The sequence below is a fragment of the Akebia trifoliata genome, chromosome 8, assembly GCF_017979445.1.
Source record: "Akebia trifoliata isolate Shusen 1 chromosome 8, ASM1797944v1, whole genome shotgun sequence".
NCBI classification, from domain to species: domain Eukaryota; kingdom Viridiplantae; phylum Streptophyta; class Magnoliopsida; order Ranunculales; family Lardizabalaceae; genus Akebia; species Akebia trifoliata.
Window position 1 is genome coordinate 37,394,757 of NC_141382.1, and position 15,319 is coordinate 37,410,075.

General features: G+C 33.8%; 1 protein-coding gene across 1 annotated transcript in view; it reads left to right on the forward strand.

The window, feature by feature from the left end:
• Nucleotides 1-15,319, forward strand: part of LOC147396675 (sterol 3-beta-glucosyltransferase UGT80A2-like) — a 32,275-nt gene that overhangs the window by 8,236 nt on the left and 8,720 nt on the right. Inside the window, 8 exon segments of the mRNA XM_086451713.1 lie at nt 2,831-3,018; nt 4,447-4,689; nt 5,712-5,724; nt 5,727-5,822; nt 6,473-6,643; nt 12,535-12,598; nt 12,893-12,950; nt 13,053-13,230. Of these exon segments, the coding sequence (XP_086307839.1) occupies nt 2,831-3,018; nt 4,447-4,689; nt 5,712-5,724; nt 5,727-5,822; nt 6,473-6,643; nt 12,535-12,598; nt 12,893-12,950; nt 13,053-13,230 (1,011 nt within the window).

A 15,319-nucleotide genomic window follows, 5' to 3' on the forward strand; every position in this document is an offset into this window, starting at 1 on the left:
TTTGTTCATCACACCACGGTAGGCACGATTTATCTCTTAATTTATGTCGACGACATGGTGCTTACTGGCAACAATCCCGCTTTGATAAATACTTATTACACGGTTGTCCACGAATTTGCTATGAAAGATTTGGATTCTCTCCACTATTTCCTTGGTGTCGAAGTTCAACCTAATTTTCAAGGCTTATTTCTTAGCCAAACCAAGTATGCTCTTGATCTAGTACATCGTGCTGACATGGTTGAGGCCAAACCCATTACCACTCTCTTTGTAGTTGTTAGCATCTCACTACCGAAGGGAAACTCTTCTCGGATCCCACCCTCTTCCGGTCTCTTGCTGGAGCTCTATAGTATTTGACAATTACTCGGCCTGATCTCTCATTCAGTGTCAATACCATTTGCCAGTACATGCATGCTCCAACTGAAGATCATTTTCGCGTACTCAAACGCATAGTTGGTTATGTTAAAGGCACGGTCCATCATGGTCTCAAACTCTACCACACCTCCTCCCGTGAGTTGCTTGCTTATTTTGATGCTGATTGGGTAGGTTGTCCTGATACACATCGGTCTACCATTGGCTTTGTTATCTTCTTAGGTGCTAATCTTGTTTCTTGGTGCTCCAAGAAACAATCCTCTGTTTCTCGTTCCAGTGCCGAAGCTAAGTATAGATCCTTAGCTGTTGCTACTGCTGAAGTTGCTTGGATTGTCCAGCTACTCTGTGATCTACGTCTTCAAATGCCTTCCCCTCCAAAAATATTATGCGACAATAAGAGTGCTATTTTTATGGCAGTCAATCCTATCACTCGACCTCGATCTAAACATATTACGATTGACTACCATTTTGTTCGTGAATTAATTGCCAACGGTTTTCTAAAAGTCGCCTTTGTTTGCTCACATCTTCAGCTTGCTGATTCATTTACCAAGGGGGTCACCAAGCCTCAGTTTCTACTTTTCTGTAATAAACTTCACGTGATTCCTTTTGCCTCACTCAGCTTGAAGGGGGGTGATAAGGAAGAATCCTCTTTGGATTCTTTCCGTGATCTTAGATGATTTTGTCTTGTACATATATTTCCTTTCCTAGTTTATAGGATAATCTCAACCGTATATATTATGTTAATTTGTTTCCTATTATATAGGACTTTCCAATTGTAAATACATTCTATATAATGAAACCAATAGCCTCAATATTCTTTTGAGGATTTCAGCCACACTATACATGGGTCATTGAACCTCTATAGGTTGGTCATCTTGACCAATTGTTGTATTTTTCTTCTCATTAATGAATTTATATTTATAAAAAAAAATTCGTACGGTATTGGCTGATACATTCGATACAAACCGATACATTCCCGAAGCATTGAATGATTCAGAGTCAATGTTTTGTATCGATCTTGGCCGATACTGATATGTATCGACTGATACATTCCAATACATTCTGATATTTTAAAGTTTAAACCATGTTTTTCAATACAAGTTAGAAATTACTACATAAGGCACTCATTTTGATAATGATAAATTTTATTGTTTTATAGCATTAATATTGTTGTTCAACCATATAACTGAACTTTTTAATGTTTTGTTGTGATGATCATTTCGCCCATTGCTCTTTTCCATTAATACAATATATGTTATGCCTTTTTAAAAAATATTGCTGTTCAACTGCTTTAGCAGGGTGACAAATTCTGGGAATTCTCACTTTATCAAATGTGTCTTTTGCATGGTGACACATTTCAAATTATTTGACCATGAAAAATAATTATAGAAGATATTCTTAATTTTTGGATAACCAAGGTCATTATTGTAAGGAAGGCTCTATAACCATGGTCATTGTTGTTGTTGTTAAATAATGGCTTGCTCATTATAGACCATCGATTCTCACGTTTTCTTGAAACTTTGTAGAATTCTAGGAGGCAGCCTGCTAATTGTTAATGCATGTTCTTACCATAAAGTGGGCTCGAATCAAGTAGGAACATTCATTGAGTTGGTTTGTCTCTTAACATGATAGTGTGTGTGCAATACCGGCATTGCAGCACAGTAACCTAAAAGAAATGAGGTTTAACCTACTAGATTTTCCCCCCTTCTATTTCCTAGATCAAAATTGAAATGAATTTAAGAGAGGTTGAATAAAGAACAAGTGAAACATGACTTAGGTTTTTAATTCTTTAATTGTCAGTGTGAATCGTGACGTGAAACTCAAAGGCTTAAGGTTTTCATCTCACTGGTAATATATATATATATTTTGGTTATTTAAATTACTATAAATCCTTGGCTCGGGAGTTTAGACTTAAGCAAAGGCAGCTCAATTAATGAAGTAATTAGTTTAGTAGCTCTACAATGTCTACTCAACCCCTAATTACTGACATTTTCAAATGTGACACCTCCTTTAGTTTTTGCTAAAATTAGCTATGGCTTTTGATAACAAAGATATAAATTTTTATCAGCTGATGATATTTATATTTACATTGCATAACAGGTATTATTTTGGTCTACTCGGGAACTTTTTTTTTTGTTTGGAACTTAGAAGTTTAGAGTCCATCGATATTACTTGTACATGACCCTTTTTTTTGTATATCTTATTTGTAGCTCTTCTCATTCCCCTTCGAACTTCAGAGGAGTTCCTTTACTAACTTTTCAACATTCATATTTTCTAAATATTTGCAAAGCATTGTGGATTTTTTAGTGTGGGTTACTTATATCTGTCATGGTTGGATATAGATGAGTAGGCTGACATGGTGAGTGAAACATCTGTATGGGCATGGTTGGTAGTAATTTCCAAACGGGCTTCTTTTACCATAATTCACGCATTATTCCATTTCTGAATATGCTTTATTCAGGGACTGCTGACAGGAGTTTGCCTAGAGCTAAAACTTTGCCTGGGGAGACCTCAAATGCTAAAAAATTAGAGTTTACCATGAATGAGCTTAAGTTGGAGAGATCAAACACAGAGCGGCGTCGACAAAGTACTATACTTGGTAAAGATACAGCACACATATTTGATGAAAAGATTCCTGACCACAAGAAGGTAGAATCCATTGGAGGATGTGTTCTAATTTGTTATGTAAGAGTCGTAGCTATTTCCGTATCTTGATATTGGCACACTATTTAATATTGATATGATAAGAGCATATATCGGTGGTCTAAGTGGTAACATATCATCAATACATGTGTATCAGTCAATACACAAAGAAATGACTTGGAACGATTAACAGAAATGTGAAGAATATCCTCGTCATCATAATCTATGCTATATATTAAATATTGGGTCTGCAACATGAATCCTATTTCTCCAGCATCACCATGACCATCATCTTCTTTCAAGGCACGTGTTTTCAAATCTTTCTGTACTACATCAATCTATGTCATTTTAATCTTCTTCTCTCCCTTTTTAGAGTCTTCAACTTGCAGTACTATCGGTCTCTGCTGTATGCGACCAAACCATCTCATTCGATTTTTCTTTATTTTAACTCCAATTGGTGCTATTCCTCGATTCCCTCAAATGTTCTCAATTTTGATTATGTCTCTTATGACTCATTCGTCATGGACATCCTTGTCTCTTCTTGTCTCATCTTATTAATACTGTTTACACTGTTCTTATTAACATAGCTGGTCTTATTAATACTGTTTACACTGTTCTATTTTATTTTGACTGATATATGTAGGTCATGTTATACTCTAGAGGTGCATCTCCACTTTTGCCATCCAACACTAATTCTATGAATCACATCTTCACCATTCTCTTCCATCTTTTTGAATAATTGAACCTAAGTAACAAAAGTGATTGCTTTGGGGTATTTTTTCCCTTCGTAGCTAGCATCTCATCGTTTTGAGTGCCCTTCCTGAAGTTGCACTTCTGCATACATATTTTTTTCTTAAGTGTTGCTATGTAAATGAATCAAATGTTGTAGATTAGACCTTTGGTTTAAGTAGGAATCTCACTGATTTAGAGGTGGATTAAAATAATAACTTGATGTCTTGTTTAATAGTTATATTATCTAATTAAAAGTGAGAAATAAATGTTGGAAGTGAGACAAGAAAGACATATTTTTTTTCCATTTTTCTTGAAGCTTACATGTGAAATCCCTCTTCCTCTTGCTAGGAAATTGATGTTTAGTTTGGTGACATCTAAAAGCAGATTCTTTGTTTGGACTACCTCTTTAGATAAAATCCTCACAGTGGACCAACTTGTTAGTAGGTGTAAATTGTTGCAAGTTTAATGTATGCCAGGTGTTTCTGTTTTGTTGTTACCTTTATTTTCTAGTCATAATTCAATTCATGGCAGGGGTGGGGGTAACAGTTTTTGGTGGCTATTATTCTTCTTTAGCCTAGCCTGAAATTGTAATAGATTTCATCAGACTATTGTGACTTGAAAGTTTCTGTTTGTCATTACTACTGCATCCTTTGTTAATTGTGCACTTGGTGAGGTTCTTAGTGAACTGTTATAGTTTTACAGCTCGAAATGTTGAATCGAATAGCTACCCTGAAACATGATGGAACTGTAGAATTTGAAGTTCCAGGGGATGTAAAACCTGAAGGTCTTGATTTTGGAACTGAAGATGTTTATAATGAAGCTGTTGAAGAAGAACCTCTTGACCCAGCAGAATTTCATTATATACCGCCGCTGCAAATAGTAATGCTTATTGTTGGTACGCGGGGAGATGTTCAGCCTTTCATTGCCATTGGTAAACGCTTACAGGTTGTGATCTTGTGTGTGATTTTTTTTTTTCGCTTTCTATTTATTTTGTCTTGCTGATCTTTATCTTGTTTCAAATCTGAATTTCCTATTTGATGTGCCCATTGTACTAGATATTTACTTTCAAACAGATAATACATGTTAATGTTGACATCTAGTTTCCTGATGTTAATGCTTGATTCAGAGCAAAAAAATTATCTCAAGTGAGCTGAATCTGAAAAAAGAAATGCATTGTGTTACTATTTCTCTCGAAGGGGCATTTTTATTGTGTTGATGTATTATGTAACTAAAGTAATTGCCTTTTTCAGTTTTTTTTTCCGTAGGTGGATTTTTATATTTGATAGTTATAAGATCTTATTAAGAGAGTGAAACAATACATAAAACGAGGTTGAGAAGACCTACCGAGAAAGACACAAAAAGCACAACTAAGGTGAAATGAAAATACATAGAGCAAAAGCTTTCTTTCTCCAAGAATTACTGTTCTCACCTAATAAGAAGTCATCCCAAAATTTTCTGAAAAGTTTAGACAAATAGATAACCGTAGCTGTCATGCTTAGGATAATATCATGCATCAAGTTCTCTGTCCCTTCAAAGGTCCTCTTGTTTTCCTTCCAGTGATCTCACCAAACTATGGTTAGAATTTAATCTCTAAATATTTCTTTCACCTTGTAGGCTGATATGGTTGTTTATGAGCTTTAAGGATAAAATTTCTTGGCAAAATTTGCAAACTTGCAATAGTCAAATAACTTCTAGTATTTTCTTTTATCTGTTGTAATCATTCCACATAAGATATTAAGTACCATGACTTCTCACAGTAGCTTTAAGTGCACTTTTATTTTCTTGGTAAGTTGTAGTTTCCAACAGGGATCTTTGCATTTGGTCAGATGGGATCCTTATGGTTCCGTTATGAAGAATGGGTTATAGACTGTCAAGTAAATGTAGAAAACGATATTAATTTCTCGAAGGTTCAATCACCATGTCATTGAAAAGGTGCTAATTTAGTTGACATGGCTATTCACGTGCAGGACTATGGCCATCGAGTAGACTGGCAACTCATGCAAACTTTAAAGAGTTTGTCTTAACCGCTGGGTTGGAGTTCTTTCCACTAGGTGGAGATCCAAAAGTTCTTGCTGAATGTATGTAATCTACATCCATCTTCTTGATTAGTAAATACTTTCCAGGTGGCCTCTTGGATTTGGAAATTTTGATCTCTCTCTTTTCAGTTTTTATATGAATATTAAGTTGTAGAGTTGTTCAGATAAACAGAGAAGGTTTCTTTACTTTTCTCTTGCTCATGGATGCTAATTATATTTGAGATGGCTACACTGGGCATGTTGCATTATCTTGGTGTCACTTTCTTGATAAAAAATATTTTCTTATGTCATTATGAATTCAATACTGTGATGGTATTAGGGAATTCATAGTTATCCATGATTACTGGTTGTAGACCAGCAACCAAAATCTCATCGTCACTTATTGTTTATAACATGAAGGAATACTCTTATTTAGAATCAACTGTGCTCAAGTTTGGGACTTCTCATCCCTGTTCTAATGAAATTTTAACTTATCAAAAAAAAAAAAAAAATCACCTGTGCTCAAGTTTTGAATCTTTCTTCTGATTGCGTTTTCTTGTTCAAAATGTTCTTTTCAATTTTTCCTTTTTCTCCAAACTACTTCCATGTAAATTTGATTTGATAGGGAAGTTACATTGTCTTTGTTTTAACTGAAAAGTCCCCATGCATGAATTTTATATTTACTTTCGACTGATTTGTTTTCTCTTGCATAGACATGGTCAAGAATAAAGGGTTCTTACCATCAGGACCTTCAGAGATACCTATTCAACGAAAACAACTGAAGGAAATCATATTCTCTTTACTTCCGGCATGCAAGGAACCTGATGTTGATTCCGGCATTCCTTTTAAAGCAGAAGCCATTATTGCCAATCCTCCAGCATATGGTTAGTCTTTTGCTAAGCTTTCTTCTGTGTAAAGCCTGTTTTTTTTTTTCCCTTCCAATTCTATGTTCTTTGTTCTCTTAGCATTTATAATATTTTAATGTCTAAACTTTGGTAGTTTTTATGGTCAAGTATTCTTAATTTTTTCCTTTGGATTGGTAGAATCACAACATATTAAAAAGAAGAGCAGAAGATCACCAAAAAAGATCCACTATCCGTCTTCTTGTTTGGTATTGTGGTTGAGGTCTTGAGGAGAGGTGTGGATAGAAGGAATCTTGAAGGCTTCATTGTGAAGGAAGGTGGCCCTATGATCACGCACCTTCAAGTTGGATATGATACTTTGGTGTTTTTGATGCTTCTCAATTCTCATACACAACTTAGATTTTGAGGGGTCTACTGAATTGTTTAGGTGGTGTCATGATGTTAATAAAATCCTGGCAAGAGCTTTGGAATGTGATCTGGATAATTTTCTGTCATCATATATTATTTTCCAAAGTAGCCCTCATGTTAAAAGTCAAACGTGCCCTTTGGTACATGTCACCTGGATAATTGAAAGAAATATATATTTTTTGATCGGTATAATTGAAAGAAATATCACAGTATCTAATACTGTGAATTGACTTGTTCCTTCGATTTCCATGCGCCTTTGAATCACTATATCAATTTCACTGCATTGATCGGTTCCTAGTGACAACTGTTGGTTTCTCTATACACCTAGCAAGAGCCTTTTTACCTAATCACTTGGTAGCTTACCCACATCCCGTGCCTTCTTGTTAGGCTTATGCTTATATCTGTTGCAATTAGTAGCTTTATGGGATCGCCCTTACCATTGAAATGCCAAGTTGTCAGGCGTGTTTGATCTTCTGCAAACTTCTCGACTTTTGAGCGACCACCTACCAAACTATCTATTTGCCTACATCATTCTTGATGGAGGTGGTTCCACGTGGGCAAAGATAATCAATGTCACCTTTGTCTTCTACCTCCACCCTCTCAGGAGAAGAGGAAGAAAGATTCCACCCATATGTTCCAATGATCATAGCTACCCTAGCCTTGACAAGGCATTCCATGACTTGAGAAATATTGATTGGGGGATCTCCAACAATCCTCTCTATCTGATCTTCAAAATGGTGGAACCATAGGTCAAAAAGCTTCCTTGAACCTGTAGTCCCTTCCTAACTTCAATTAGTTCATTGCTAACCGATCCAATGACCTAGATAACCTACAATGTCTAGGGATAAAAAGACACACCTATTATACATATCCAGTAGTCCCTTCCTAACTTCAATTAGTTCATTGCTAACCGATCCAATGGCCTAGATAACCTACAATGTCTAGGGATAAAAAGACACACCTATTATACATATCCACTGGCTCTACGTCTTTGAAACTTGTTAAGTGTTGGAAGCAAACCACCTCCAGTTCACGGTAATGGTAACACCTTCGTAGAGGAAGGGACCAAGAGAATATACTTCAATGAGTTTTTATGAGACTACGAGAAGAATTTCTTATCCTACGGAGAGTGAAGCACTGTGAGTTAATGCCATCTGTAATCCATTATTGTGAATTACTATTAACAAAATCAAAGTAAATGGATTCTCACTCAATGACAGATAAGGTTCTCAGGTCTAAGGAACTTCTGAACTTCGTCTGTGTTGTAAGCTTTGATTCTATTCTGATAGTAGGTTTCAACAAGAACTAGCTTATGCACAATCAGTCAATGTATTAAAAAGCACCCATGTGTTGAGTACATGATTGAAAGAAATATTGGTAAATACTGCCAATAATTTACTAAGAGCACCTACTTTAGTTTTTCAGTCAATGTATTAAAAAGCACCCACTTTATTTTTTCGTGAGTGGAATGGCCTGAAAAATCTTATGCCCGGTTCTTTCCTTCCACAATAGAAGCGCCAACTAAGCTAATTGTTAGGAAAGAAGATGATACTTGTGAAATATCCATTAAATCAGCAGGACTGTTGGCAGTTTTTGAAATAAGGCCCAATTATTTAACTCTTACTAAAATAGAAAAAAAATCAAATAATTTATATCAATCAAGGATTTCTGTTCCCTAAATGTATGTGGTAATCATCCTACAATCCTTGCTCCTGGTTTGAAATACTGGTTTATCATGGCTGTGAACCGAGCTAACATTTGTTGAAGTCAGACGGAAGAAGGGGGGAGAAGAATAAGAAAAGAGAAAATGCATCTAGAGTGGTATATCAACACTGTCCTATAATTTTATTAATTCCCCTATACAAGTTTTGCTTCCATTGTAAGTCTTCTCATTCTCCTTGGTTATGTATCTTTCCTACACCTTCAATAAAATGTATACAGATCAAAAACAGTAAAAAGAAAATAGAAGTCGTAATACCCTTTACTCCTGAAGTTACATAAAAATGGTCGATATGGTTTTTTGTCTCTGGTTCTAAGACTGGTGTGTAATATGCCAAGACTATAGTTTATGTATTATATCTAGCCAATCATAACCTAAAACAATAACTGTCCCACTGCACAGTATAGAGATATAAACTTCTTGCAGCACTTGATATTTGGTTTGACTATTATAATGAAATTTTGTAGCTAATTTACATTGATATGCTTGAGCAATAAAATGAATTTCGTAGCTAATTTTTCATTGAACACCATCATTCCACAAGTCCCAAGTGTCATCCACTCATGTAACTCATGATCCATGGATTGTACATGGCTTTCCTTGGGCCAGGTGGGGTCTTTCCTTTAAGGAATCCAAGAGGTTGCTTTGGAGCATAAATCCATATGCAATTCGTTGGAGTCTTTGGAAGGAGCAAAATCGCCCAATTTTTTATGGGAAAGACGAGTCTTTCTTGGATTTGAATTTGGTCAATTTTGAGCCCCCTTTTTTTGTGTGTGTGTGTGCAAGAGTTTTGTTTGACGATATTTTGGTGAGATGGGATTGGGTTTGCCAAATTTCCCGCAACTCATTGTGTTCGGTATTTGTATTGTTAGTTGGTCATCTCGACCGTTCTTATAATGAAATCTTTTTCTTATAAAAAATGGAACGTACGCGACTTCTTGTTGGATTTTTCCACAATTGCTTGCTTCTTTGTCCTTTATATAATTGACACACCCCAAAATCCTATACGATGATGAACACATATAACTCCACAATGATACCATATATTGCAACGGAAGCATAACTAAATACTATACATTAATAAAAGCAACAATCTTATCTCACAGCTCCCTTTATTTTTATATAATAGAAAGAAATATTGGCACTAACTGCAAATAATATACTAACCTGCTGTCTCTCAACATGAACCAACTACTCTATCTACTAATGCTCACAACACACAAATGTATTGATCCTGAAATTGCAACAATCATAAAGCTGATCATCGATCGTTGGAACTTCTTGAAACTGAGATGATTGGTAGGGTGGATAACTATGGAGTTATCCAACATGAAACATATATTTCTAAATCATAGTCATAATATGCAGATTAATCACACAAATTCGTTTGTTAACAATATAGGTTTATTAAAACATAAATCCGTCTAAAAGATTTCAATAACTGTGAAATAAACTAGAATAAAACTTTGCCATAAGCCTGAAATATGAAACATACCACATCAACCCATAATATAATATATAATGACAAAATACTATAATAGAGAGTTGAGGGTCATGATTGATGTGAACATCTCAATCAAGATACAATTGATCCAATACTTCACTGGTGTGGTAGTTTCTGATTCTATGGTCGGCCTCTGCCATACTTGGATGACTGATTTTTCGGCTTAGGTTAGCCGTTGACTAAGGTCTTAAGATACGGGCCAAATAAGCGAGTCATTCTTTCCTGACTACTCTAGACTATTAACGATTATTGACTAGTCATCTTCGTCTATGCCAATCTGGCGTGAATGTGATCCTCAGTAAAACTCTATCATTTATACAACTATCTTTACATCTTATTCTCCATTAAAGACGGAAAGGAAATTCCCGAAATCCTGTTGTGATGTTAAGTTCTTATGCATCCCATATTACATAAGAAATCGAACATTGCAACCGTTATTCTTTGTGGGTTTTCACAATTTCTTTAATAGATCGCTAATATAATATAGAAGTAAAACCTTTTTTTTCCAAAACATGAAACTTCCCATTTTCTTACAAATCATGAAATTTTCTCTTTTTCAAAACCCAGTTTATCACTTAACATAAGTACACCCTTTTTTTTGTGTCTTACACGGCAATTAGCCAAAGCGTGTCCACCCTCTTTCACTCTTTCGTATCTTACACGATCCTCGGATTGAAGAATGTCTCACATCTCTCTTTCATCTCACATATCTCTCTTTCGTGATTTACACGATATACTCTGAAGCATCTCACCACTAGGTATTCACTCCACATACGCATTCAACTGAGAATCATGTTCTCAATACCATCAAACAAGTGATCACATCTCCGATGTGACTTTAATATAAAAGAACTATAATCTCTTTTGAAAATCATTTTTTCCCAGCAATCCAAAACTTGAGTTTTTCTTTACAAGTTGAACAAAACCATTTTTGAAATCACAATGAAATACTTGAACATTAAATATCCAATTTTCATAAATAATTCTCCTGCTCAATTAATTGAAATCGTAGAAAAAATTTCAATATTTTTCGTTATGAAATCTTCCCAAAATCCCTTATTCTTTTTTTTCTACAACTATATTTCTACTTATAAACTAAATGGTTAATCAAAACAGGTTTTTGATAATCATAAATTATGCTCGATTAGTTCATAACCATGCTCTATTATTCCAATTAGTTTAATGATAAAGAAACATTATTGGTTTTTATTCAAAACCAATTTTAAAAGAAAAACTTTTACGATGAAAACATTTAATTGGATTGTTTTGGTGTCATCAACAAAATCTCCTATAACATATACAACTTTGACATATCAAAATTCTAATCTAACATGCATGAATTTTTGGCAAAATACATACATTGAACATAAATTTCGAAATAACTCATTTACTTTGAAACTAAAAACTTTTTTAAAACAGGTCTATGACTATAATTAAGAATTGGAAGTTCCCTATCTCATCAAATTCAATTCTTAGCTTCTGAACTCGACGTCCGGAATCTTTATTTAACTAGTCCAGCTTTTTATTCACTTGCACTTCCTAACAAAATCAACACCTAAATTAAAAGTCAAGAGACAAACAACCTTAAAAGTCAACTTCTCTCAATAGGTTTAACATAAATCAATATGAATTAGCTCTTTATATTCATAAATATTCTTCTAAATATCCTTATGGATCAACTAACTTAAACCATCAAATTAAGCTCATGCAAAATTATGTTTCTCAACAGTTCTAAACTTACTAACAATACATGGTTGACTAAAAAAACTATCCCATCAAAATAATGATTAATAATCATCGAATTTCATAAAATTTAATCCTCAAGATAAATAATAAATTTTTAGGGCATTACAATAACTGTTAGAAATAAATGAAATTTATAACATGTATCTCTAAAATTAACAAGGTTCCCTAGTGACCATGTGTACAATTCCAATCCATAGAAGAGCCTAACCAATCTGCATCAATATGGGAAGAATCATCTGTGTAATCATATTATTAGTGCACCATAATGGCCTTGGAGAACTCTTCTAATATCACTATATTCAATAACCTCATCGAGGTGTGTTCTCCCAAGATTGATTGTAGGTGCATCTTCCATTTTTATATATCCTGGTACCTACTTGAATATATATTGATATGGGGGTGGGGATGGTTCTTGTACAAAACCTTTTTCAGAGTAACCTTGCATGATTTTCTTTTACTTTTCTGACCCAAAACTATTAATATCATTTATATTCTTGCACAATCAATTGCTAACATAGTTGGATACTTGTTCAGGACATGCTCATGTGGCAGAGGCTCTGCAAGTACCGCTTCATATATTTTTTACGATGCCATGGACGTAAGTCTTGCTTGGTTAATGGACTTACAGTGTTCTAAATCTTCTTGAACTGTTATCCTGAAATTTGCATTTTGTGAGTGCTTGCTTCTTATAGGCCTTATACCCTTTATTTGATTGGATACATTTCTTGGTTAGACACGAGACAGAACTGAAAATGATAATTTTCCTCTGTACATTGAAGATAGAATTTTTTTTCACCTATGCATTTGTGGGAACATACTTAATTACTTATGTATAATAGTCTGATGAACATTTAAGTTGAATTACGCCATGATGTTTTTCTCTTTATCACAGGCCAACCAGTGAATTTCCGCATCCTCTCTCCCGTGTCAAGCAACAAGCGGGATATAGAGTGAGCTTCTTCAATACTTTTCTTTATTATTTCATATTAGGTTGCAAGCTCTTTATGTGAATTTTTGGAACTTAATTTTTTTTTCCGTAATAAACATTGCAGCTATCGTATCAAATTGTTGACTCGATGATTTGGCTTGGAATACGGGACATGATAAATGATTTTAGGAAGAAAAAGCTGAAGCTAAGACCTGTTACATATTTAAGTGGTGCCCAAGGATCTTCTTCTGATGTGCCTTATGGATATATTTGGAGCCCTCACCTTGTTCCGAAGCCAAAAGGTCTTTGATTTATATGTCCATCAAATAGTTTGACATGAAGTTTTCTATTCTGCCTGAATTATACATCGTATAACCTAAACTGACACTTACAGCTACAACTTGGGATTTTTTTTTCACTGCATATTGGACACTAAAAATTGGTTGTATGTCGATTCCCACCCAAATAACTATGGAACAGGTTAGCTTGTTACTAGAATTGGGTGATTGAAGGTGACTCTAGTAACCAAAACAGTGTTTAAACTATCAATATTATGAAATTTTATTACTTATATATATATTATGAATTGTATTGTAACCTATAAAAACCAATCCATATTTCCATGAAAATTAATGCATGTAAAATACGCTGCAAAAGATCATGATCATGATGTATCGATATGGTTCAATAAGTTTTGGTACATTTATGTTGATAGATAATTAACTTAAACCTTTATGTTTAAAGTAGTTGAACTACTCTTAAACCTCAATGAAGATTGATGCGTGTAAAATTCGCTGCAAAAGATCATGATCATGATGTATAGATATGGTTCAATAAATTTGGATACATTTATGTTGATAGATAATTAACTTAAAACTTTATGTTTAAAGTAGTTGAACTACCCTTAGACCATGTATCCTGAAAAGAATCACACTTTCATTAATTGATATGCACCTATCCACTAAGATATGCTAAAATGTGTTCGATCATTAATTTTAGGATACACTACACTTAATTATGTTTTATGGTTAGATAAGCTAAAAAATGATTTATACTGCAATAATGCTACCCTCCTACAACGCCTTTAGTGCAAAGTACCTCATTTTTGTTCTAAGATAGCTTATAATACACTAAGATACATGAAGTGCTAACTTAATTAAGTTGGTAAGATGTGTGGAGTGTTGTTCCCACGTCCTAAGTTCACCCCCTTGAGTCCAACTTTGCTGGCTAACTACTAACCCTTTGCCTATGAAAAAATATACACTAAGGGTGTGTTTGATTGCAGAGAAAATATTAGTTGGCAAATCAATTTCTACTGTTTGGGCACAACATGGAAAATTTCGTGGAAAATTATTTTTGTTGTTTGAATTGCTTAAAAAAACTAGAAAAAACATTATTTGAATTTGACTTTTGTGATAATTATATAAAAAATAATGATAAAATCATTTTTTTGGGAAAGATTTGAATTATTACACCCCAATTTCTTTAATTATTAGACTACTATTGGCACGCCAAAGTTTTTAGAGCTACTATTGGTACCTTACGTTTTAAGTATTCCACCCCAATTTCTTCAATTATTTATCACCCCCGAATTGAAGCTTAAAACACATTCTTCAAACATTACGAAGGTTTGGCTTAAATTATAATTGCAACATTATAGCACTCGTTCAAACAATTTTAGTAGTTGTTTACAATTATGACTAGGCTCATATAAAATCCTAAACCAAAAAAATAGATCAACTCTAGCAAATAATGAGATAGTTTCTTATTATTTTCTTTTTTTATTTGGGGTGTAATCAATAAAATTTGGGGTGCCAATAGTAGCTCTCTAACTTTATTTATAAAAAAAATATTGATATAATTTAAAATTAATTATTCAATCAGAAATTTACAAAAAAAAAAGGATTGATTTAGATAATTTTCAATTTTTTGATAAAAATAATTAATTTTTAACAATTTACATATTTATTTTATAAATAAAATTATAATTTTGTTTGATTTCATTTTTTTGTGTGTGTGGCTTTTGATTTTGTTTAACTTTATTTATAAAAAAAATATTGATTGATTTTGTTTGATTTACCATGTGCTAGCAAATTGTTTTCCAAAGGGGGTGGTAAGAAAATGATTTTCCGTTAATGAAAACAAATCGAGGGTTTTGGCAAATCGTTTTCCGCACAAATTTAGAGTTTTTGACGTGTCAGACACTGGAAACTTGTCATTTTCCACAAAACTTTAATTTCCCCCTTATTTTCCTTGCAATCAAACATACCCTAAGATGCATTAGTTTAGTTTGTTTGACGCTTAAATATACAAAATACAAACAGATAGAGACTAAAAAGTACAAGAGACCCATTAACGAGTACACAATGATCTTATGAACCTATTAAATAC